The sequence below is a fragment of the Oncorhynchus clarkii genome, chromosome 6 (assembly GCF_045791955.1).
Source record: "Oncorhynchus clarkii lewisi isolate Uvic-CL-2024 chromosome 6, UVic_Ocla_1.0, whole genome shotgun sequence".
Classification (NCBI taxonomy): Eukaryota; Metazoa; Chordata; class Actinopteri; order Salmoniformes; family Salmonidae; genus Oncorhynchus; species Oncorhynchus clarkii.
Window position 1 is genome coordinate 38,040,231 of NC_092152.1, and position 27,028 is coordinate 38,067,258.

At 39.9% G+C, this 27,028-nt stretch overlaps 1 protein-coding gene across 3 annotated transcripts in view; it reads left to right on the forward strand.

Moving 5' to 3' along the window:
• The first annotated feature begins 7,434 nt into the window (after positions 1-7,434).
• LOC139411095 (golgin subfamily A member 7-like) overlaps positions 7,435-27,028 on the forward strand; it is a 36,665-nt gene continuing 17,071 nt past the window's right edge. The window contains exons 1-2 of one of the 3 annotated variants that reach the window (XM_071156942.1): positions 7,435-7,496; positions 16,940-17,065. In XM_071156942.1, the coding sequence (XP_071013043.1) occupies positions 7,488-7,496; positions 16,940-17,065 (135 nt within the window). In that variant the 5' untranslated portion in view covers positions 7,435-7,487. The remainder of the gene's footprint in view (positions 7,497-16,939; positions 17,066-27,028) is intronic. The other 2 variants (XR_011634563.1, XR_011634562.1) reach the window with 2 other exon arrangements.

The window sequence follows — 27,028 nt, forward strand, 5'->3', positions numbered from 1 at the left end:
TCTCAATCAGGGACAGCTGTCTATCGTTGTCTCGGATTGGGAATCTTACTTAGGCAGCCTTTTTTCCTTTTGTATTTGGTGGGTAGTTGTCTTTGTTAGTGGCCTGTATAGCCCTAGTAAGCTTCACATTCGTTCTGGTTTCTTGTTTTTTTGGCGACATTTATAAAGAAAAATGTACGTTCACTACGCTGCACCTTGGTCCGGTCATTTCCACAAAGACGGTGGTCGTGACACTAGGGCTATATATACACATTTCAATATTTGTACCAAAAACACTCCAATAATCAATATTGGTGTTAGGGTATTGTTTAAAAAAAACATAGCTAATAATTTTATCTTGTGAACCCTAAAACAATGTTGTCAATTGTTTTAGGGTTCGTAAGATAAACAGTATAATGCCTGACTGTTCATGAAGATCTAGCCTATGTAATCAATCAATTATGCCAGACCAAAACTAGGGTAGAGATATTTTGTATTGATGCAACCCACTAGGCACGCCACGTCATTTCAACATGGATAATTGGGTAGTATTTGGTTGAGATGTTGATCAATAAGATTACAACCTATATTCACCCACTCAAAAAAAAGCAAAAGTTAGGAAATTCAAATGTGTTATCACAATGCTTTGAACCATCTTGAAGCACAACCAAACTCCAATGGAAAAATAAGATGTTTTTGTTTAATTGTCATCCAAATGTAATATATATCACTGCACTTTCAACCACTTAAAAGCGCAGCAAAGTTAAAACGGGAATACAATGTCAGATATTTTGTTTATTTATGCAAGAGATGTGTAATCATTGTGTGTCATCTAATAGCAGAACCAAGTGACCTGGATTACATTATTAAAAGTACATGGCGCAAGGGATCAATGCCGTTCAAGATTCTGCACAGATTATTACCGACCCGCAATTACCTACGCATGCCATCTTAAACATGCACACTTTATATGATTACATATGAAGAAATGTATAGTTACAGTAACCTCAAAATGTAGCCATGGAGGTGTTACTAGTTTTAAGGTTGATTATACATTATTTTGTAAGATATCCTTAATTTTAGGCTATTTACTGTGTAACAAAAGTCATTTTGAATAGTGTTTGACAACACAACCAAATATCAACATTTCAAGGAGATGCATCTACTGCTTGGATAGATCCATCTGAGACATAGGCAAAAATCTAATTATTTTTTGGCTGAGTTGGAGACATAAATCAAACATCTAATTTGTTAACTTGTGGATCAAATATCAACATTTCAGGTCTCCATCTAGAACAAAAATCTAAGTTAAAGAATAGGACTAAATCAAATCAAAATGCATGTCACGGTCATCATAGTGATGAGAATACATTATTTTATTAAAACAAAGAAGACTAAACTATACAAAACTAACGTGACACTATGCCCAACGTGTGCTGACACAGGAAACTAGACCTAGACAATAACCCACAAAATACCCAAGGAATATGGCTACCTAAATATGGTCCCCAATCAGAGACAACGATAAACAGCTGCCTCTGATTGGGAACCAATCTAGGCAACCATAGACATATAAACACCTAGATATACAACAACCCCTAGACATACAAAACCCCTAGACAATTTAAAACTACACAAACCACCCTCGTCACACCCTGCCCTAACCAAAATAATACAGAAAACATAGATAACTAAGGTCAGGGGAGTGACAATGCACTTTGAATGAAGTTTGATTTGATTTAGTCCTATTCTTTAAATTAGATTTTTGGTTCAGATGGAGACCAACATATAATTTATTAATTTGTAGACAAACTGGAGTTAAAAGCCAGACTAAGTCACTGGCACAGATGGAACTATCCAAGCAGAAAATACATCTTTAAATGTTGATATTTGGTTGCATTGACAACCAAACACAATTCAATATCACTGCATATCATTACATTTTAAATCAACCAGTGCTTGAAACCCTAGGCCTATTGTATTGTCTATTTTTAGTTGAATTATGGTTTGAATTGAAACAATAGCTGTTGACGACTTTGCAAATGCTTTACAGGCCTAAATACACTATATATACAAAAGTATGTGGACACCCCTTCAAATTAGTGGATTCAGTTATTTCAGCCACACCTGTTGCTGACAGGTGTATTAAATCGAGCAAGCAGCCATGGAATCTCCATAGACAAACATTGGCAGTTGAATGGCCTTAAGAAGAGCTCAGTGACTTCCAACCTGGCACCATCATAAGATGACACCTTTCCAAAAAAATCTGTTTGTCAAATTTCTGTTCTGCTAGATCTGCCTTAGTCAACTGTATGTCCTGTTATTGTGAAGTTTAAACGTCTAGGAGCAACAACGGCTCAGCTGAGAAGTGGTAGGCCATTACAAGCTCACAGAATGGGACCACCGAGTGCTGAAGCTTGTAGCGTGTAAAAATTGCCTGTCCTTGGTTGCAACACTCACTGCCGAGTTCCAAACTGCCTCTGGAAGCAACATCAGCACAATAACTGTTCGTCAGGAGCTTCATAACATGGGTTTCCATGGCAGAGCAGCCGCACACAAGCTGATCACCATGCGCAATGCCAGGCGTCGGCTGGGGTGGTGTAAAGCTCGCTGCCATTGGACTCAATGGAAACGCGTTCTCTAGAGCGATGAATCACGCTTCACCATCTGGCAGTCCCATGGACAAATCTGGGTTTGGCGGATGCCAGGAGGGCGCTACCTGCCCCAATGCATAGTGCCAACTATAAAGTTTGGTGGAGGAATAATGGTCTGGGGCTGTTTTTCATGATTTGGGCTAGGCCCCTTAGTTTCAGTAAAGGGAGATCTTAACGCTACAGCATACAATGACATTATAGATGATTCTGTGCTTCCAACTTTGTGGCAACAGTTTGGGGAAGGCCCTTTCCTGTTTCAGCATGACAACATCCCCATACACAAAGCGAGGTCTATACAGAAATGGTTTGTCGAGATCGGTGTGGAAGAACTTGACTGGCCTGCACAGAGCCCTGACTTCAACCCCATTGAACACCTTTGGGATGAATTGGACGACTGCGGACCAGGCCTAATCGCCCAACATCAGTGCCCGACCTCACTAATGCTCTTGTGGCTGAATGGAAGCAAGTCCCCATAGCAATGTTCCAACATCTAATGGAAAGCCTTCCCAGAAGAGTGGAGGATGTTATATCAGCAAAGAGGGGACCAACTCCATATTAATGTCCATGATTTTGGAATGAGATGTTAGACGAGTAGGTGTCCATATCCTTTTGGTAATGTAGTGTAGCATCATTAATGACATTTGAGTAAAGTATGGTCACATTTAATTTGCTCTGCTAAACCTACCCTTTGAAATGACTGCGATAGCAACAGTAAATCTATTTCGTTTTTAAGTGGAGATCTCTTAACAATCACTCTTATGATAGCACATTGGTAATACTCAGTGACAAATGTCATAGCTAAGTCGGGCTTGGTTAAAACCTTTAATGGGAGACCAAAGGTTAGCTGTAGATAGATCAATTCTCCAGGTGCTGGCCAGTCTATTCTTTTTTTTTTGAAAGTGGTTATAACGTTGAAGATTTGACTTTGTTTTAAAGGTACAAATAAAACATAGTTCATATAAGTTTTGTCTATGTAGAAATGTGGTTACCACGATGACATAATCCTGTGGTTGAAATGATACCCTCAGTTGATGACTTTGAAAAAAAAATACAGTCTATTTTCCACATAGATTCCATGTCATAATGCGTTGACAAATAACGTTGAAATAATGTCGATTCAACCAGTTAGTGCCCAGTGGGATTGGTCATCTTTGTCTCTGTAAAAGGTCTGCCGTTAGAGGCACAGTTTAGACACAGCAATATCTGAGTGTGTCTAAAAAGGAGGGGAGAGAGCGGGATGGGGGAAGGAATTAGTACTTACGAGAAAATGTGACTTAACCAAGGGACTGAAATGCACCAAACTGATAAAAGACACTCTAAACAGGATATTAAACAGCTAATAAACATTTGGAGCCATATAATGTTTCCCCTTAAATGCCTGCGAGGCAGGTTGAAGAGAGTGATTGTTTCAATTTTCATAGGGTGTTGAATGAAAACTGCCGACCACATATGATGTAGTAAATCATGAGGAGTCGAGATAATAATTACACCACGTCATTATGTCGGTAATTTGGGGTAGGCCAGGGGATTCCTGGGGTGGCACGCTTCACTTTCAATAAACCTCCGGCGTCTGTGATTACGTGAGTGGGAAATAATGATTTGAAGTTCAAAGGTCTCAAAAATACAAAGAATTCATTCATAAATTCCAGAAGGCTTAAGGATGCTGTTGAATTTCATGGAGTTTTCCAACACGAATACCAGTAGGAATTCTTCTCATTATAAAAGCCCCTTGCTTTATAATGGTTGTCCACTTTGCCTCAAACAAACGAATGAAATAAGAATACTAAAGCAAACAAAGAAACACTATTGCCACGTGCTCCAATTTGGCACAAAATGCACTATGCTATTCCATCTTGGCTTTCACAGGAAGTGCACAGGAAAGCTGTTGGTGGCAGAGAGGACATTAAGGGACATTAGCTAAGCACAAGGATCTCAGATTAGCAGCGTATATTACAGGTTTTACATTTAGTCTAGGAAAAAAATTGAAATCTGTTCCAGTTGTGTGTCTTCACTTATTAGTCTCATGGCTGTAAATCTGAGTTTAAAAGGAACCAGCTTGCATCCCTCCTCATGGGTTGCAGGATCTCAAGCCAAAGCCAAAGGGTGGCCTCTGCCTTACGAAATGATAATAACTCCAAGCAGTCCAAGTGGGCCCATTTCACGCTTGTCTCCTAGAGAATCATGCTGGTAGAGTGCACACAAAATGACTGACAGTGTGCACAGACTGAATATGCGCCCCCAAATGGCACCCTATTTCCTATTTAGGGCACTACTTTGGACCAGAGCCTATTTATATAGGGAATAGGGTTCCATTTGGGATACCCAATTGACTAAGTGGATGGATAACTGGGGCCCTCAAGACAACCTCCATTTATACTCCATTCAGCATCAGTCTTGTTTCTTCATGGATTATATCAATCTATACTGTTTTTGAGTTTTTTGTTCATTTGAGCATGTAATTATGGAATAGTTCTGTGGATGGTGATGGCTTTCAAGAGGATCTGCTTTTTCTTGTTCTACTGTATGCTGAAGTGATGATCTCTGTTTCCCTAACATCCCTTTCTTACAGTACTTAGGCCCTTTGCTCCTTTGGGGGCATCGGCCATCGATGACTACTCTCCATCTCACTCTGTTCTGGGATGCCTTCTCCAGCTTGTTCCACCCCATGCCAGATTTCCTTATATCTGTCTTTCTTGAGGGATGTCATCTGAGTTCAGACATGATATGTGTTTACAATAGCTGACACATAGACCTACTCCAAAATGAGTAATATACACAACCCTTTGTTATAGCCTCATGCTATCTATCATACATAGGCCCCTTCAGTTGTGAATTAATGTAATTCATATATTTCCTACATCATTAGATTTAGGGAACCCTTAACTGTCAAAGACAGTTGACATGCAATATAGTATATTATGGGTATACTATAATTGTGTAACCTAACCGTTGCAATTACTGTCCCGCTTGAGGGCATTTCTCCCTGATGAACCGTGACATATTTACATGGCAGTTACTGCCATCCTTGGCTCCTGAAAGGAACTGCATCTCATTTCCAGTTACATACACTCAGCTGATCAAAGAGGCATAACCTATAGCTCAGACAGAACACAGACAAAACAAGGAGTTATTACTTTTGTATCATTTGCTTTCCCATGCAATGACAAAAATCAGGAACAAATGTCCTATAATTAACTTTCATCAGCTTTCAAACATCTTACTAGGTACAGGCCCAACAACTCTTAATACTATTTTAACACATTACTACCTTAATTATTGCTAAACCAGTGGCTATAAGTATTAGAAATTAATATAATATCAGAATAATCACTTGGGATCACTAGGATCCCAAGAATAGTCCAGAACTCTTGATTATGGCTGATGATACACAGTGGTAAAGGGTATTAGCACTAGGCTACAGTAAGTAAAAGTTTTGGCCAAGTTCAGAGCTTTTCACAGCCCAGGATAATATGGTGTTCACTTGGCTGATCTGTGTGACTCGCCAGGGAGGAATGTGTTTTCACAGCCATCCCTCCCATGCATCACAAGGGCTGGGATTTAGCCCATAGGGCTCTGGTCAAAAGTAGTGCACTATAAAGGGAAAGGGTGGAATTTGGGACAGAAATAGAGTGGCTTTCAGTCCAGGGGTAATTAGAGTGGATCTGTATAAATGTAAAAATCCCTCTATTGCTCCTCTGCAGGGTTTGTTTGTCTGGCAATGGGGCAGGCAGCAGGCCTTTAAAGCCCTAGCTCTCTACCCTCTGTGATGGCCAGAGTCTGAGAGAGGAGGAGAGCCCACTAATGAGCACCATTTGTGCCCTTCATTTACAACGCATGCTGGTTAATAGCACACTACCAGGGTTTTACTGCTGCTCAGTCCGCTCATGCTGAAGTGGGGGTCTAATGGAAACACTATTCATCCTTTTCACACACAGGCTGACCATTGCAGGGCAGGGATTTGGGAATTATATGGGTTAACTGCAGCTGGATTGCTCAGTAAAAGTCACTTCTAGAATTACTATTTACCTGGACATGGGCTTTTGTGTTAATTTTAGTGATGGATAGTGAACATAGATATTTTTTTTAAAGATAGGCCTAGAAAGAAATTCACAGCCTGGTAAAGGGTGCAATAAAATGTGTAATGGTGGGGGTAGGTAATGTTAAGGCAGTATTTTTCACACCTTCACATGGTTGTATTGGCACAAAAAGCTGTAACACTAATCCACCATGAAAATTCTTCATGCCTATCAGATAAAAAAAAATGTGCTAATGACTAGAATGAGTCCTCAATTTTCTCATCATAGACTAAAAACCCCATGCTCCTAATCTCTCGAATTAGATTGTGTCTATTAGATTAGAGTTGAGAGACATCGCTATTTGGGTATACAGACAAATAGCACAGCGTTTTTTTACTGTCTACATTCGTTTTTTAACATTCTTTGTTTTACAGACGTCTACTGGGCAGTGCCAATATGGGCGACCGATGGCTTCAAACCCTCTCAATGGCCAAGAATGAGCATCAAGATCAGGGTTTAGGCCTATATACATCGTTGGTTTGAGAGTAGCTCTGGTGTAGGGCGTAGTTCGCGATGCCATGGACCAGAGCTAGTTGGAAAAGTAGAAAATTAACTCAACATCTGTTTCATTTATCCAATAATGGGCACTGTATATCTAAGATTCATAAACTCTATCTATAAGTGTGATAGCAAATTATATATTTTTTGTTCGTTATTCCTACAGAGTGCATTGCAGTTTGCTGCTACGGAACCTCGTGAATTGGACAACTTGTATCCGGACACATTAGTTGCTGTACTCAGTTTAGAGCTAGCGGAAGGTAAACAGAGAGCTGTTAACATGGCTGAGGTAAGGGATTTTGTGATCAGTTTTAATCATAAATACCCCCCAGCAGTCTGTAACAATACACTTTCGTCATCTGAATAGTATAATAGTTACACATTTGCTAATTCAAATGGATATCGTCTTTACCCCTGACTAACTGTTAACTAGCTTGTTAGCTAACTCGGCTAAGTTAGTAGTTAACGTTAGCTAGCAAGCCTATCGAAATGATAATAGCTAACATTATACAGCTAAAGAATGGTGGGTTGTTTGTCTTTGATATGATTAAACTTAGCATTGTAATTGTATTAAATTATATTAGCCAACTCGTTTTTGGTGTTATTTTTCTAACGAATTTGTGAAGCAGATTGAGAAACGTCGTTTTGCTTCTGAGTTAACGTTAGCTAGATAATGACATTGCTAGTGCTTCTTTACAGTGGAACAGACAGCGTTTAACTACTTTGTACAACCCAGTTGTATAAGATGTTTCAAAAATAGGTTATATTTGACAAAATTCCATGACGTACAGTAAGGCATTGTTGGCGGAATAGTAGAATAGATGGATGCAATTCAATGGATGATTCACATAATTCACCAATTCATTTCTTCGTAGTCCAAAAAAGATTGCTATCAGGTTTTACATCACAGCTGGCCTGTTACATTGTTTGCTGCCTACACCCATTCGGGATGCACTGTTTCAATAAAAATGTTACTCAATATTTTGAACAAAAACGGTCCACTGTCACTAAGGCTAGGAACGTCAAACCAACAAACTAGCAAGAGCAATGATCACAAGTCAGTCATAACGTGGCTAATAGTCTAGCACATGTGTCAAACACAAGGCCAACCGGCCGAATAGGACCCTTAAGCGACACACAACCTGCTACAAATCACCTGTAAAGGAGAAACGTGTAGACCTATTACAGCAACATTTGAGCAGTAGCCTAGGCTGGCTATTTAACTACAATACATTTTGAGTGCACAATACAGCAAATATGCATTCAACCGCACAGGTGAACATGTTTTAAGTGTTACAATAACCTATAGCTCGTTTTTTTTATTTTTTTATTTAAAGTTATTAAATCCTTTTTGATTAGGATCGCAGCATATTATGCACATTGCAAGCAAAGCAGCAAGCGAAGGCTGGACAAATATTGACCTATTTTGTTTTAATATGTTAAAATGCTATATACAGCTTCCTATGTACATAAGTGGACATTATAAATGGACATATTTTTTCTACTAAAACAATGGCCAGTTTAGGTTGCATGTTTAAAAAACAACAAGTAGGCTATATATGGCCAGTGTGCTGATTGAGTTTGACACCTCTGAGGTAGCGTGTCTACTTATGTGGCTAGTTATTTATTTAGCAAGTTAGAAACACGTTAGCTAGCTATCAGCTGGGAGGATGTCATGTCATTGGAGGAGTGGGTGAGTGACTGACCCTTTCCCATCGTCGTTTTTTGGTGGCTACAGCTAGAGATGCAGGTGTCGTTTGGTTAGCTAGCAAGAAGTGTGAATTTAATTGCTTTGCTAGCTAGCTATGCTGAACTTGAACAACTGCTATCCACAGTTAGCATATCTCTTAGTTGTAAATCAAATGTATTTGTCATTGATCAAATGAGCGGACAGGCAGGCAAGTTCCTATTCAGTTGTGAAAACGTGGGTTGGGACAAGCATGCATTGGCAGGCAAGCTGCAGAAGGATGAGCAGGCTACTAATTCCCCGTCGTTCATCATTGCAATTTTGACGGCCAACTAGCTGGAAAAGTTTGAAAGGGTTTATCTAATGTTCCCTTGTTCGATTTTTAGCTCATTTTGCTCTGGCTAGAATTAGTTGTTGATCTTGTTGTTGATGTGCGTAGGCAACTGAGGGGTAGAGAGCCTACTTGTTCACGGTTGTTTGATCAATAGGACTGTGAAGTTCCCAAATCCAAGAGGACTCTCGTGGTATATACATATTTGCAGAAGTCCATTCAGGTGTATTTTGTGGCTTTTGACGAATGAGTTCTAGTTATTTAAAGTCACACTATTGCTACTGCCTGTAAACACACAGTCCAGTTCAATGTGAATGATGGCAGGGCCGTGTGGCAAATGGTATACTTGCATATAAACCTACTTTAGCTTTGATTGGGTATGGCTCACCGGTCTGCATAGACTTCAACCCCTGACAAGACGGATGTTTTTTATTAGGTTTTATTTACTGCAGTGTCTATTAATTGTCCAAATGCACTGCCGCTTTCCCACTGTGTATTGCTATAGAATGTTCACAAATGCCTTACTATACGTTATTCTGAAACATTCTATGAAAATGTGAAAATGACCATATCTAAGTACTCGCTTGTCAGATAATGTAACAAAAATACCAAATAATTAACTTATTATTTGGCCCACCTTGTGTAGATGGTTGTAGGGTAGACAAGTCAGCATATGAGAGTAGAAATGTAATTGTGGATTTGTTCACTTACTTTAGCTTAGCTATCAAACTCTAAGAAGGAGTTATTAAATGTCCCTTATCTGTCTGTACTTCACAATAACACTATTCAGATAGCTATGCTAGCTAATTAGGTAAGTATTTAATGAGAGTGAGACTGTTTTCAGAATGCAATGTTGAAAAAAAAACCCCCATCCAAGCTATTGGTGCTGAGAGAGAGAGAGAGAGAGAGAGAGAGAGAGAGAGAGAGAGAGAGAGAGAGAGAGAGAGAGAGAGAGAGAGAGAGAGAGAGAGAGAGAGAGAGAGAGAGAGAGAGAGAGAGAGAGAGAGAGAGAGAGAGAGAGAGAGAGAGAGAGAGAGAGAGAGAGAGAGAGAGAGAGAGAGAGAGAGAGAGATGACATGGGACTATTAGCCAATAGGTGTAACTATTTACATTTTAGTCATTTAGCAGAGAATCTTATCCAGAGCGACTTGCAGTAGTGAGTGCATACATTCTTTTACTCTTCTCTGGCATGTTATGTGAATAGATTTTTCCTTCAGACAAAAATAACCCTGAAATGGCTATAGCTCCTATACTCTCCCACCAATTAGAACATCATTGCTTAGATAAATCCCGATAACCTAGCTAGATAAACATGTCAGATTGGAGTTGATGATATCTTTTAGTGTTGTCTGGGAAGCAGCCAGAGACCACTGTTAAAACAGCTTGGCGTAATGATGGATTATGCATCTAATAGCCGTAAAATATTATATTATATTATAATTATATTATATTATTATTATTATTATTATATTATTATTAAAATTAGTTTTGTCATTTTTTGTTGGAGTGTGACAGGTACAACATTCATACCAATTCATATATTCAGTTCATATAACATGCTCCTGTGGGCTGCCACTCAAAAGAAAAAGAAAAGTAAAAAAAATACAGAGAAATTATCATATTGATCACATAGGATTTGTGATAATGAACTTGGTGTGTAAAGACTACTACATGAGTCCATATATGTTATTTCATAGGTTTGACGTCTTCACTATTATTCTACAATGTAGAAAATAGTAAAAATAAAGAAAAACCCTTGAATGAGTAGGTGTTCTAAAACTTTTGACCAGCAGTCTTTGATATATACAGTGGGGCAAAAAAGTATTTAGTCAGCCACCAATTGTGCAAGTTCTCCCACTTAAAAAGATTAGAGAGGCCTGTAATTTTCATCATAGGTACACTTCAACTATGACTGACAAAATGAGAGAGAAATAATCCAGACAATCACATTGTAGGATTTTTAATGAATTTATTTGCAAATTATGGTGGAAACTAAGTATTTGGTCACCTACAAACAAGCAAGATTTCTGGCTCTCACAGACCTGTAAGTTACAGGTGACCAAATACTTAGTTTGGGTGGCTTCTTTAAGAGGCTGTCCTCCACTCGTTACCTGTATTAATGGCACCTGTTTGAACTTGTTATCAGTATAAAATACACCTGTCCACAACCTCAAACAGTCACACTCCAAACTCCACTATGGCCAAGACCAAAGAGCTGTCAAAGGACACCAGAAACAAAATTGTAGACCTGCACCAGGCTGGGAAGACTGAATCTGCAATAGGTAAGCAGCTTGGTTTGAAGAAATCAACTGTGGGAGCAATTATTAGGAAATGTAAGACATACACAACCACTTATAATCTCCCTCGATCTGGGGCTCCACGTAAGATCTCACCCCGTGGGGTCAAAATGATCACAAGAACGGTGAGCAAAAATCCCAGAACCACACGGGGGGACCTAGTGAATGACCTGCAGAGAGTTGGGACCAAAGTAACAAAGCCTACCATCAGTAACACACTACGCCATCAGGGACTCAAATTGTGCAGTGCCAGACGTGTCCACCTGCTTAATCCAGTACATGTCCAGGCCCGTCTGAAGTTTGCTAGAGAGCATTTGGATGATCCAGAAGAAGATTGGGAGATGGTCAGATGAAACCAAAATATAACTTTTTGGTAAAAACTCAACTCGTCGTGTTTGGAGGACAAAGGATGCTGAGTTCCATCCAAAGAACACCATACCTACTGTGAAGCATGGGGGTGGAAACATCATGCTTTGGGGCTGTTTTCTGCAAAGGGACCAGAACGACTGATCCGTGTAAAGGAAAGAATGAATGGGGCCATGTATCGTGAGATTTTGAGTGAAAACCTCCTTCAATCAGCAAGGGCATTGAAGATGAAACGTGGCTGGGTCTTTCAGCATGACAATGATCCCAAACACACCGCCCGGGCAACGAAGGAGTGGCTTCGTAAGAAGCATTTCAAGGTCCTGGAGTGGCCTAGCCTGTCTCCAGATCTCAACCCCATAGAAAATCTTTGGAGGGAGTTGAAAGTCCGTGTTACCCAGCAACAGCCCCAAAACATCACTGCTCTAGAGGAGATCTGCATGGAGGAATGGGCCAAAATACCAGCAACAGTGTGTGAAAACCTTGTGAAGACTTACAGAAAACTTTTGACCTCTGTCATTGCCAACAAAGGGTATATAACAAAGTATTGAGATAAACTTTTGTTATTGACCAAATACCCATTTTCCACCATAATTTGCAAATAAATTCATAAAAAATCCTTCAATGTGATTTTCTGGATTTTTTTTTTCTAATTTTGTCCGTCGTAGTTGAAGTGTACCTATGATGAAAATTACAGGCCTCTCATCTTTTTAAGTGGGAGAACTTCCACAATTGGTGGCTGACTAAATACTTATATACACACACGTATGTATGTGTGTATGTATGTATATATGCGTTGGGCTTTATCTGAGATTATTCTTTACACAGTAAGTGTATTTGTCTAGGCCTCAATTGTTCCTTGACTTACTCCATTCATTATCGTTGTCGTTAATTCTGTTATGACTTCTAATAGTTACTGTATCCACTGGCGAATTGGGAGAGAGTGAGCCAACATTTTTTTTTTGCGGCAGTGCTGCCTGACAGCAGTAATCACCTCTGATTGACTGAGAGATTGAGGAAGCTGTCAGCGTTAAGTAATATTGTAGATGCAAAGCATTAAATATTTACATTCATGCTCCTTAACATTTATTATGTAACTTTGTCCTAGCAGCATTTAACTGCAGGGCGCTCACACATCATATGAAGTTTATGTAATTTTGAGGACATTTCATCAGTACAAAACAAAGTTGTAGTGAGTGTAGGGCAATTCCACGTTAACAAATTGTCACTCATACTCAGTTTTTTTACTTTAAAAGTATGCCAAACAAAACCATTGATTACAAAGTTAAACCATACAACCATATGCACAAGGACTACTTTTAACAAGTTCCACTGACAATTTCACAAAAACACATTCTAAGAACAATGCAGATATCAAGTTTTGTAACTAAATGACTGTAAATAACTCCCTCAGTTTTTTTGTGATCACATATTCCAAAAACGGTTAATTTATTAATACTTCAAATTAATTACTTAATTAATACTCAGAATTAAGATTGAAAGATGTCTGCAGAAAGAATGGGGTGTCAGCTATTATATGACACCTTGAGTTTGAAACCTCTATTTTGTTTAATGGAACTACAGTAAATGAAGTGGATCAACCAACACCTGGTAACAGAATGATGGTAACATCATGGGTCCTTGATCTGTACTATAGAGATATGCATAATTATGAATGTCATTCTCTTCATAGTGATATATCCTGAATAGGTAGAATAATGTAATATCCTCCTTTGAATGTTTGGTTGTTATTCCACACAATGGCTATTATTCTAATGAGCACTGCCCCTAAACAAGACCAAATTTGATGGGACTGGACCAAATCTGTACCAATAATAGACATCAGTATTTCACAAGTTTGGACATCGCAGCAGAGTATAGTTCAGTACAGTAAAATGCAGTAGAGTACAATACAATAAATTATACTTTATTCTACTCTGTACAGCATAGTGTTGCACGGTATACCGAAACTTCTGTACTTTTTCGATACTAGAACCTAAAAAACAGTTCGGTACTTCTATCAAATGTGTCTCACGTCATCTACTGATTGAAATAGGATCAAGTCTGTCTATCAGCGCAGCCGATGTCGCCTTGTAGCGCGAGACCACCGTGCTTGCTCCGCTTACCTATTGCTAGCTCTAGCCTGTCCTGAGGAACCACTTCACTCACTGGGAGTCTGGGCTGCATCACACTTGAATAATGCAAAACAGCATATAGAAATGTTATAACTGTTCACAAGACAATGTTCATCACAGGCTAGACCACTTTACAATGCAAGAAGATAGCCTACAAAGCTGGAAGCCACCAGTAACTTTCCTTGCTGGCTTACAGCTGAAGCTAACATCAATTCAATACTCAAGAACTTTGTTAACACAAAATATTGCTGATTTCAAAGCTGATCGTCACCATAAACTTCTTCCCACCTCATGTCTCTCCCAGTCAAGATCCTCTTTGCTCAATCCTCAAACAGAGAAATAGTAATGACGTCTTTTTGTAGGCAATAACTGTGCTATGGTTTGTTGGTCAAAGCCTATAGGAAAATGAATGGCTTTTTTGCATGCACACACTCCTATTAAATATGCATTCACCTGTATTGTGAATAGACCTAGGCTACATTTTGATTTACCCAGTTTATCAATAGACTAGAGATTTACCTTTAAATTAATTATTACCATTATGATATGTAGTTAGGTTGCTAAAAAGCCTAAGTCAAATTGATTGTATGATTTGTACAATTGATTCATTAATGCATACATTCATAAATAAAAAATGTCTAACGTAGTTATATTGAACTCAAAAGATCCATCTGGATCAAGTGCCATTCTGTGAATTTAGCTAATACGCCTTATTTTTTTACGATACTAAATTTTGGTATTGAGTATCGTGATACTAAATATGGTATCGGTATCGAAGTCAAAATTCTGATATTGTGTCAACGCTAGTACTGTATTGTACTGACCTCTACTCAACTTTTCTCTACTGAACTGTGCTGTCCAAAGGTGTGAAACAGATGTTTATGGTTGGTTCAGATTTGGATTGGCCAAATTTCAACAACCTTTCAACGTCCGTGGACATCCGGCTTCAGTCGGTGCTCAGTGGGTGAGAGGGCTGTTACAGTAAATGGAAAGAGCGGGGACTCATAGAGAGGTGACATTAACTGAAGAGAAGAGAGACTGGGTGAGAGAGAGGGAGGGGTTGTTCAGACTGTTTTTATACTCCTGCTTTAACCACATCTTGATTGAAAGAGAAAGCAAACAGTTATGAGCTGAACATGACAGTATACAAGTGGAAGGGAGGACAGTAGCAGGTGACCCAACGGTGGATTGTCACTACTATGAATTCCCATTGTTGCTGATTCAGTTGCAGTCATTCTGTTGCATCTTTTTGGGGGGTGAGGGTCATTCTGTTAGCGATTTGGTAACAGAATGATGTGTTTCAACCACTTAACAATCTGGTTTATGATTTATTATCAGTAAAAACCCTATTACTAATTGGTAGGCTACCTTTACTTAGTACTTCTGTGAACTTTCATTATCCTCCCTTGTCATGAGGGAGAGATTAGAAAATATCTTCAAGATAGATATGTGGGTTTTTGGTAACAGAATGACAAGACATTAGGCAATATTTCTTGAACTTACAGAAGGCACTTTTTTTCTGCAAAACAAAATAAAAATGTTGGCATGGTCTTTACTTCAACACACTATTGTGTCTTGATGTATTGCTAATACCTTTTAAAGCCCCTTTTCTGCTAGCCATTTTTTTAAGCCCTATTTTTCATCTGTTTGAACAGAAATCAAAGCAGTTGCCATTTCTAATATTTAGGATGGAAAATGCTTGAGAAATATTTATATGCCTATATATCAAAAAAAAATATAGACTTTTAGCTTTCATTTGACACAATCTGATGTGTTCCTATGAACTTCACATGTTAGTGGTCAAGTTTTTTAAAATTTTATTTTTATTTTTTACATAGCAATGCCTTTATGCTACAGTAGTCTGAGACTACTGAAGCTACAGTGTGGTTTATGAAGGACCTCACAAAGTATATACTTTTAGCACAGCACACTGTAGGCTAACCATTATTCAGAGTCTTTGTCCCAAATGGCACCCCATTCCCTATGTAGTGCACTACTTTTTATCATGGTCCATTGGGCTCTGGTCAAAAGCAGGCACTATAAAGGGAATAGGGTGCCAGTTGGAATGCAAGCCATCCCTCCCACTCCGCTGGGGGTCATTTAGGTTGATGGTCTCCCAGTCTGGTTGTGGTTTCCATTATGAAACATGTTAAAGTTATGAATGATTAACGTTAGCCGTCCTAATTCGTTGCCTTCTTGTTGGATCAGATAATAGGGTGGTGTTCCATGTCATTTGTTTCCTCATACTGGTGTTTAAGCATTGCCAAGTCTAATTTGTGATTAATAGTTTACACATTTTGTTTTCAACAGTCCTCCATTTGTCAGCATTCATTATCTATCAGTGTTCCTGTCTAATATAAAACAAGCTGCAGGGCAGCCATGGAGTCCACTCCCTACTGCATTGTAATCTTTGCAACAAGAAACTGCAATCTGTTTTTCAGTAAAATGGCAGCCATTTTATATTATTTACAAATCAATCAAATTGTATTTGTCACATGAGTTAAAAAGTAAGGGGGAGGGGAAAGGTAAATAGTAACACAATAAAATAACAGTAATGAGGCTATATACAAGGAGTACTGGTACCAAGTCAATATGCAGGGGTACAAGGTAATTGAGGTAATATGTACATGTATGTAGGGGTAAAAGTGACAGAATAGGGCTCTCGGTTAAACAAATGAATTATGCTTGATGATATGGTAGTTTGTTCTAGCTACTTCATGCCAACAGATGTTGAATAGATTTGACTAATAGGCTAAATTATATATTTTTTGTTGTAGAAATTCAAATTGTCTGGTGTGCACATCTTGGCTATGTCATCTATGTATGCGATCTAGGCCTAAACATTAATCAATTTTTTGTTAAATCCTCACTGAGCTCTTCAACTAGCCTAAAGCCCATTTTCCCTCTCCTTCCTTCCAGACTCACAGCTTGCAGGATATGAGGCAGCAGGCGGCTATCGCTGCCAAAGTGTTCATCCAGAGAGACTACACCAATGGCACTGTCTGCCAGTTCCAGACCAAGTTCCCTTCTGAACTGGAGACCAGGGTACGCTAAAGCACTCTGATAACACTGTGGTCTGAACATATATGCATAGTGTCTCAGAGTAGGAGTGCAGATTTAGGATCTGTTTGTCCTTTTTTAGATAACAATGAATAAGATTGCATGGATAGGCAGGACCTGATCCTAAATCAGCACTCTCCCTTATCTGCAAAGCCTTCTCGCGAGATCTATTTGATAGATCAGACCGACATCAGGGCTCTACAGTGTGACAATTTTACTCGCATATGCACCAAAATAATTTGTTGTGCTGATCTAATTTGCTGTGCTGATCTTGCTATTTAGGAGCACCAGTGCACCTTGTAAAAACGGTCAGCGTAGAGCCCTGGAAGTATAACATGATTCTTTCCCGTGTCCAGCTTCTGCAGATATACTGTGCATTTGGAAGGTATTCAGACCTCTTGACTTTTTCCACATTTTGTTACATTACAGCCTTATTCTAAAATTGAATAAATTGTTATTTTTTTCTCATCAATCTACACACAATACCCCATAATGACAAAGCAAATGTATTAAAAATAAAAAACTGCTATCACATTTACATAAGTATTGTCAGCAGCAATTACAGCCTTGAGTCTTCTCTGGTATGACGCTACAAGCTTAGCACACCTGTATTTGGGGAGTTTCTCCCATTCGCCTCTGCAGATCCTCTCAAGGCTCTGTCAGGTTGGATGGGGAGAGTCACTGTAAAGATATTTTAGGTCTCTCCAGAGATGTTCGATCCGGTTCATGTCCGGGCTTTGGCTCGGCCACTCAAGGACTTGTCCCAAAGCCACTCCTGCGTTGTCTTGGCTGTGTGCTTAGGGTCGTTGTCCTGTTGGAAGGTGAACCTTCCCCCTAGTCTGAGGTCCTGAGCGCTCTGGAGCAGGTTTTCTTTAAGGATCTCGCTGTACTTTGCTCTGTTCATCTTTACCTCAATTCTGACTAGTCTCCCAATCCCTGCCGCTGAAAAACATATCCACAGCATGATGCTGCCACCACCATGCTTCACTGTAGGGATGGTGCCAGGTTTCTTCCAGAAGTGACACTTGGCATTCACGCCAAGGAGTTCAATATTGTTTTCATCAGACCAGAGAATCTTGTTTCTCAAGGTCTGGGATTCCTTTAGGTGCTTTTTGGCAAGCTCCAAGCTGGCTATCATGTGCCTTACTGAGGAGTCTCTTCCGTCTGGTCACTCTACCATAAAGGCCTATTTGGGGAGTGCTGCAGAGATGGTTGTCCTTCTGGAAGGTTCTCCCATCTCCACAGAGGAACTCTGAAGCTCTATCAGAGTGACCATTGGGTTCTTGTTCACCTCCCTGACAAAGACCCTTCTCTCCTGATTGCTCAGTGGTGCCGGGCGGACAACTCTAGGAGAGTCCCGGTGGTTCCAAACGTCTTCCATTTTAGAATGAGGGAGGCCACTGTATTCTTGGGGATCTTCAATGCTGCAGAATTTTGTTGGTACCCTTCCCCAGATCTGTGCCTTGACAAAATTCCTTTGACTTTATGGCTTGGTTTTTGCTCTGACATGCACTGTAAATAGACAGGTGTGTGCCTTTCCAAGTTATGTCCAATTAATTGAATTTATCACAAGTGGACTCCAATCAAGTTGTAGAAACATCTCAAGGATCATCAATGGAAACAGGATGCACCTGAGCTCAATTTCTAATCTCATTGCAAAGGGTCTGAATGCTTTCTTATTTTTAATACATTTGTTAAAATGTTTAAAAACCTGTTTTCGCTTTGTCGTTATTGCGTGTCGTGGGTAGATTGATGAGGGGGAAAAATGATGTAATCCATTTTAGAATAATGCTGAAAATGTGGAAAAAGTCAAGGGGTCTGAATTCTTTCAGAATCTCTCATCTCCTCTCAGTTAGAGCCGTGTGGGGTTAGCAGAAGGCTAGGAGCAGAAAACTTCAAGTGCAGCTGATGACTCCAATACACTTTCACTGATCTAGTATTTACCCTTTATCCTGTTATGCTTGAAAGCAGTGACTGGTTTAAAAAACAGTGTTTGGTAATGATCCAGGGAATGGAATGAAGCAGGTCCATGAGGAAAACTGCCTCCACCTGTTCCATGCCCACATAAAAAATGTGCTGCTAGCAAAATGGGGGGGTTGACATTCATGTGTCACATGAAAAGAGTAGCTTTACAACACAGCTTTTGGGTTTAATGGCACTTCCCTCTTGATTGGGTGGTCTCTCTTTGGCACACTTGTTTTCCTGTAGGATGCACTACACATACCACTGCTGAAGAAATACATCGTGCTACTCCTCAGGAAGTCCATCCACAGCTACAGTGCCTCATCATAAAAAACCTTTCCAACATTTCTCCCATCCCCTTGCTAGCATAGTATATCATAGGCAATGTACTGCCAAACATTTTAAGTGAGCTTGTTCTTTTTTATACAGTCATATTTATTTCACCTTGTCAAGATTTTATTTTCTTTCTTTTTCAAATCTCAGGAGTGACAAAATACCTCGTTCATCAATTTAATAAAATACTTAATTTTATTCAACTTTGGATTCATGTTGCTCTTTAGCTGGAATAGATCATGGGGCAGCACATTGTGTTGATGATTTTCACCTCTATTTAAGGTTATTTAGTTGTTGTTATTATACATTATTACATGTTCTTTTTCTATCTTAAGTTTAGGTAGAAGAAAATGTCTGGAAAATTGTTCATTGTATTTGGCAGATAGCTAGCCAGACCTGCCAGGGACAGTGAAATAAATTGATGATGCTGTCAAATTTCCTCCACTTCCAATTTGCACATGTTGACCTTTACCTTTTTTTTTCCTTCTTCGAATTCACAGATCTACAGTAGATCGCTTGATGCAAAGTAGGCTAAATAAGTTGTTTAAGATGATATCTGGGTCATTCCATCACAAAAAGCACAAGAAAGAGGATTTTGACACCCACCATCTCAGAATCTTCTGAAATCGTTTCTGTAGTTATTTTGTTGAAATATAGTTTGATCTCTGATTACATTAAGCTAATTGATTGCACCCAAACTGGTCATTTGAACTTATAGGATTCACATAATATTAAATGATGGGCTCCCGAGTGGCGCAGTGGTCTAAGCCACTGCATCTCAGTGCTATAGGCGTCACTACAGACACCCTGGTTTGAATCCAGGCTGTATCACAACCGGCCGTGATTGGGAGTCCCATAGGGCTTTGGCTGGTGTAGGCCGTCATTGTAAATAAGAATTTCTTCTTAACTGACTTGCCTAGTTAAACAAAGGTTACATTTAGAAAATATATATGTATACAATATCATTACATTATGTTTGACAAGTAGTATGAAGCTGCGGCTTGGAGGATTGTTTATTTATAATATGTAATGTATTCTCAGTGAATTTGAAGTAGCTTTCATTCCCCCCATAAATAAGTGTGAAAGTACCAGTACCAGTTTTGCCCCCTCTAGATGCCGCTGTTCCTGCTATTGCTACACAATTTTATCTACACTGATCAAAAATATAAACGCATCATGTTAAGCATTGGTCCCATGTTTCATGAGCTGAAATAAAAGATCCCAGAAATGTTCCATGTTCCAAAAAGCTTATTTATCTAATTTTGTGCACAAGTTTGTTTACCTCTAACCACCACAAAAACATCCTATGGCTTTCTGCATTAGCATTGAATAGCCCCCGTGATATGCAACTTTTCAGGGAAGCTAGAATCCAATATACACAGGCAGTTAGCTTTTTCAAGCAGAAATTTGCTTCCTGCAACACAAACTCAAAAAAGTTCTGGGACACTGTAAAGTCCATGGAGAATAAGAACACCTCCTCCCAGCTGCCCACTGCACTGAAGATAGGAAACACTGTTCCCACCGATAAATCCACTATAATTGAGAATTTCAAGAAGCATTTTTCTACGGCTGGCCATGCTTTCCAACTGGCTACCTCTACCCCGGTCAACAGCACTGCACCCCCCCACAGCAACTCGCCCAAGCCTTCCCCATTTCTCCTTCTCCCAAATCCAGTCAGCTGATGTTCTGAAAGAGCTGCAAAATCTGGACCCCTACAAATCAGCCGGGCTAGACAATCTGGACCTTTTCTTTCTAAAATGATCTGCTGAAATTGTTGCCACCCCTATTACTAGCCTGTTCAACCTCTCTTTCGTGTCGTCTGAGATTCCCAAAGATTGGAAAGCAGCTGCGGTCATCCCCCTCTTCAAAGGGGGGACACTCTTGACCCAAACTGCTACAGACCTATATATATCCTACCCTGCCTTTCTAAAAGCCAAGTCAACAAACAGATTACCGACCATTTCGAGTCCCACCATACCTTCTCCGCTATGCAATCTGGTTTCAGAGCTGGTCATGGGTGCACCTCAGCCACGCTCAAGGTCCTAAACGATATCTTAACTGCCATCGATAAGAAACAATACTGTGCAGCCGTATTCATTGACCTGGCCAATGCTTTTGACTCTGTCAATCACCACATCCTCATCGGCAGACAAGATAGTCTTGGTTTCTCAAATGATTGCCTCGCCTGGTTTACCAACTACTTCTCTAAATAGAGTTCAGTGTGTCAAATCGGAGGGCCTGTTGTCCAGGCCTCTGACAGTCTCTATGGGGGTGCCATAGGGTTCAATTCTTGGACCGACTCTCTTCTCTGTACACATCAATGATGTCGCTCTTGCTGCTGGTGAGTCTCTGATCCACCTCTACGCAGACAACACCATTCTGTATACTTCTGGCCCTTCTTTGGACACTGTGTTAACTTTTTATGGCTGCAGGGGCAGTATTGAGTAGCTTGGATGAAAAGGTGCCCATTGTAAACGGCCAGCTCCTCAGTCTCAGTTGCTAATATATGTATATTTTTATTTGTATTGGATAGAAAACACTCTAACGTTTCCAAAACTGTCAAAATGTTGTCTGTGAGTATAACAGAACTGATATTGCAGGCGAAACCCTGAGGAAAATCAAAACAGGAAGTGGCTTCTATTTTGAAAACTCCATGTTCCATAGCCTCCCTTTGCTGGATTTAAAGGGATATGAACCAGATTCCTTTTCCTATCACTTCCTCAAGGTGTCAACAGTCTTCAGCATAGTTTCAGGCTTTTATTTTGAAAAATGAGCCAGAACGATAACATCGCGTCAAGTGGTCACATGAGTTTTGCTCGCGCAACAGAGTTTGGATAGGTATTGCTTTTCCCTCTCCTACTGTGAAAGACATTTGCGGTTGATATATTATCGATTATCTATTTTAAAACCAACCTGAGGATTGATTATAAGAGAAACTTTGATATGTTTCTGTGGACATTATGGAAACGATTTGGAATTTTCGTCCGTGTTGTTGTGACCTCTCTTTCCTGTGGATTTCTGAACATAACGCGACAAACAAACAGAGGTATTTTGGATATAAAAATAATCTTTATAGAACAAAAGGAACATTTGTTGTGCAACAGTCTCGTGAGTGAAAACATCTGAAGATCATCAAAGGTAAACGATTAATTTGATTGCTTTTCTGATTTTCGTGACCAAGCTTCCTGATGCTAAGTGTACTTAATGTTTTTTGTCGTGCGATCGATAAATTTACACAACCGCTTGGATTGCTTTCGATTTAAAGCATCATTTCAAAATCTGACACGACAGGTGGATTTCATGAATATAAATATTTGTAGTAATATTTATTGAATGTAGCGCTATGCTATTCAGCGGTTGTTGATGACACTTATCCCGTTAGTGGGATTGCAGCCATAACAAGTTAACAACCCTCCAGGCGAGCTTCAATGCCATACAACTCTCCTTCCGTGGCCTCTAATTGCTCTTAAATACAAGTCCCAACTAAATGCATGCTCTTCAACCGATCGCTTCCCGCCCATCCAGCATCACTACTCTAGATGGTTCTGACTTAGAATATGTGGACAACTACAAATACCTAGGTGTCTGGTTAGACTGTAAACTCTCCTTCCAGACTCACATCAAACATCTCCAATCCTAAATTAAATTTAGAATTGGCTTCCTATTTCGCAACAAAGCATCCTTCACTCATGCTGCAAACATACCCTTGTAAAACTGACCATCCTACCGATCATCGACTTCGGCGATGTCATTTACAAAATAGCCTCCAATACCCTACTCAATAAATCCGATGCAGTCTATCACAGTGCCATTCGTTTTGTCACCAAAGCCCCATATACTACCCACCACTGCGACCTGTACGCTCTCTTTGGCTGGCCCTCGCTTCATACTCGTCGCCAAACCCACTGGCTCCAGGTCATCTACAAGACCCTGCTAGGTAAAGTCCCCCCTTATCTCAGCTCGCTGGTCACCATAGCAGCACCCACCTGTAGCCCGCGCTCCAGCAGTTATATCTCTCTTGTCACCCCCAAAACCAATTATTCCTTTTCTCCTTCCAGTTCTCTGCTGCCAATGACTGGAACGAACTACAAAAATCTCTGAAACTGGAAACACTTATCTCCCTCACTAGCTTTAAGCACCAGCTGTCAGAGCAGCTCACAGATTACTGCACCTGTACATAGCCCATCTATAATTTAGCCCAAACAACTACCTCTCCCCCTACTGTATTTATTTATTTGGCTCCTTTGCACCCCATTTTTCTATCTCTACCTTGCACATTCTTCCACTGCAAATCTACCATTCCAGTGTTTTACTTGCTATAGTGTATTTACTTTGCCACCATGGCCTTTTTTTTTGGCCTTTTCCTCCCTTATCTCACCTCATTTGCTCACATTGTATATATACTTATTTTTCTACTGTATTATTGACTGTGTGTTTGTTTTACTCCATGTGTAACTCTGTGTTGTTGTATGTGTCAAACTGCTTTGGCCAGGTAGCAATTGTAAATGAGAACTTGTTCTCAACTTGCCTACCTGGTTAAATAAAGGTGAAATATAAAAACCTCTATGTTAGTGAGCATTTCTCCTTTGCCAAGATAATCCAGCCACCTGACAGGTGTGGAATATCAAAAAGCTGATTAAACAACATGCACCTTGTGCTGGGGACAAGTTTTGAGGGAGTGTGCAATTGGCATGCTGACTGCAGGAATGTTCACCAGAGCTGTTGCCAGAGAATTTAATGTTAATTTCTCTACCATAAGCCGCTATAAGTGTTGTTTTAGAGAATTTGGCAGTACATCCAACTGGCCTCACATCCTCAGACCAACTGTAACCACGCTAGCCCAGGACCTCCACATCCAGCTTCTTCACCTGTGCGATCTTCTGAGACCAAACACCAGGACAGCTAATGAAACTGTGGGTTTGCACAACCGAAGAACTTCTGCACAACTGTCAGAAACCATCTCAGCGAAGCTCATCTGCTTGCTCCTCATCCTCACCAGGGTCTTTACCTGACTGCAGTTCGGCACCATAACCGACTTCAGTGGGCAAATGCTCACCTCCAATGGCCTCTGGCACGCTGGAGAGGTTTGCTCTTTACGGATTAATCTTGGTTTCAACTGTACCGAGCAGATGGCAGACAGAGTGTAATGTCTTGTGTGGAAGAGCGGTTTGCTGATGTCAACAGAGTGCCCCATGGTGGGGTTATGTTATGGCATAAGCTACGGACAACAAACACAATTGCATTTTATCGATGGCAATTTGAATGCACAGAGATACGGTGATGTGATCCTGAGGCCCGTTATTGTCCAATTCATCTGCCGCCGGACCCATGTCGTACACAATTCCTGGAAGCTGAAAATGTCCCAGTTCTTCCATGGCCTGCATACTCACCAGACATGTCACCAATTGAGCATGTTTGAGATGCTCTGGATCAACATGTACGATAGCATGTTCCAGTTCCCACCAATAGGTATCTGTGACCAGCAGATGCATATCTGTATCCCCAGTCGTGTAAAGTCCACAACATTAGGGCCTAATTAATTTATTTCAATTGACTGATTTCCTTTATATGAGCCATAACTCAGGAAAATCTTTTGAAATTGTTGCATGTTGTGTTTATACTTTTGTTATATTTTTCTGCTGTCTTTTATTAAATTAATCACAATTTTCTTTGTAACTTTGGGTAGAAAACCAATAGTTTCTGTTCATGATGGAAATAAATTGTGTGGTTATCCTCACAATTCAAGCCAGTCCACAATGAAAATAATTTACTTTATTCTTCTCTTAGGCTAAATCTGTGTCCAGGAAATGGCCCCTCAATGTGTGGTTTATTCCCCTTTGAAACAACAATTGACTATCTCACTCATATCATATTAATAAACTGCAACAAAAAAAATCTCAACAATATGGCCAAAATGTTGAATTGTAGGAAATTAGCTGTAAAACTGCAGACCTTCATGACAAGTTCCAATCATTTGTGTCCCCTCTATCAAAGTTGCGCTTCCCTGAGTTAGACCATTCCTGGTGAGCAAGCAAACCATTCGACTACAGCAGTTCGAATGGTTTTGCAGGGTCTTCAATTGTAAAAGTCACAAACACACACTGTATAGTGTTGTAATGGTATTGGGTTGGGTCTAATGTTAAATGTCACAAAACATGTATAAAAAAAAAACACAAGACTACCATGAAATGGTTTCTAATTGTATTTTTGTATTAGGGTAGTCACAATATTTAGTACCTGCGCATTTCTCCAGGAAATATTTGGCCTTATATGAGAATTGCACCATATGGAAAGCCCTTTCAGAGAGCTGCCACTTGTTGAACTATTCAATGAGAGCTGGATTAAAGCATTAGGTTGCTAAGAGAAGGACAAACTAAATTGCTTTCATGGAAGACTGACTTGACTTGTGAGGATGACCACATAATATATTTTCATCATGAGCAAAAGCTTTCAACCCAAATTTGCAAAGAAAATGTTGTGATCCATTTGATAAACACAAGAGACCAACAAAAAGGATAAAAGTGTGTGGCAGTAGCAGGAACAGCAATATCTTGTGGGCAAAGCCTGGTACTTTCACACTAATCTTTGAGGAAAAATGCAATGGCAAATTTCAATGGCTACTTCAATTGCTAATTTCTTTAAACAGGGGGTGACATCAACAAATTTACTGAGAATATATTACATAGTCTCAATAAACAATACTCCAAGCCACAGCTTCATACTACTTGTCAAACATAGAGAAATTATACTGGCTATTGGGGTGGGTTTGGTGTGGGTTTTGGGTGGGCCATGGCTTTTTATGATTTATTTGGATTCCTCGAATCTTAATCATTGTTAAGAGGTTTGTTCCGAATCGAATGTTGGGTACTATTCTATTTATTGAATATTATATGAATACTATCAATTGAAATGGCCAATTAGCTTATTTAGAAACATTCCTGCAATATTATTTTAACTACAGAAACCATTTCAGAACAATCTGAGATGGTGGGTGACATGGCACGATTAATCTATCGTCTAATACTACTACCATAGCACATACTTCCTAAAGTGCACATCTACACTTTTAAAATCACAGCATCTAACGTAATGGAAAAATGCTCAGACGAAGGAGAAATGTGGTTTGAATCCCAGCCTTCAGATGGGGAAATTAGAGGGATAACAAAGACTCCTCACGGCGGGCACCAAACATGCCTAAGACCACTGATCTGTTGGAGCTTGTTGTTACATTCCTTGGGCACATGGGAGCATAACTTGGAGGCTGTTCAGAGGCACAGAATGCCTGGCTGCTCCCTTCATCTGGTCTGGTCTGCAGTCCGCTCTCTCAGGGTGTGTCCCAAATGGTACCCTATTCCCTATAAAGTGCACTACTTTTGACTAGAGCTCGATGGGCCCTGGTCAAAAGTAGTACTCCTATATAAGGTGCCATTTGGGATGCAGTCTCACTCCATTAGGCCTGCTGAGGAGACCAGAGTGGAGACTCACGCCAACGCTCAGTCAAAACACCCTTCACTACTTCCAGTGGTCCAACGGCCCTTGGCCTCTCCTCAGTGGAGCAGGCCTGACCTGACGTGATGAGTGAATGTTAGTGTTAGCCAGCCCTTAGTTCCACTCTGTCCGGAATTATGGAGTGTAATGGCTTCAACTCTGTCA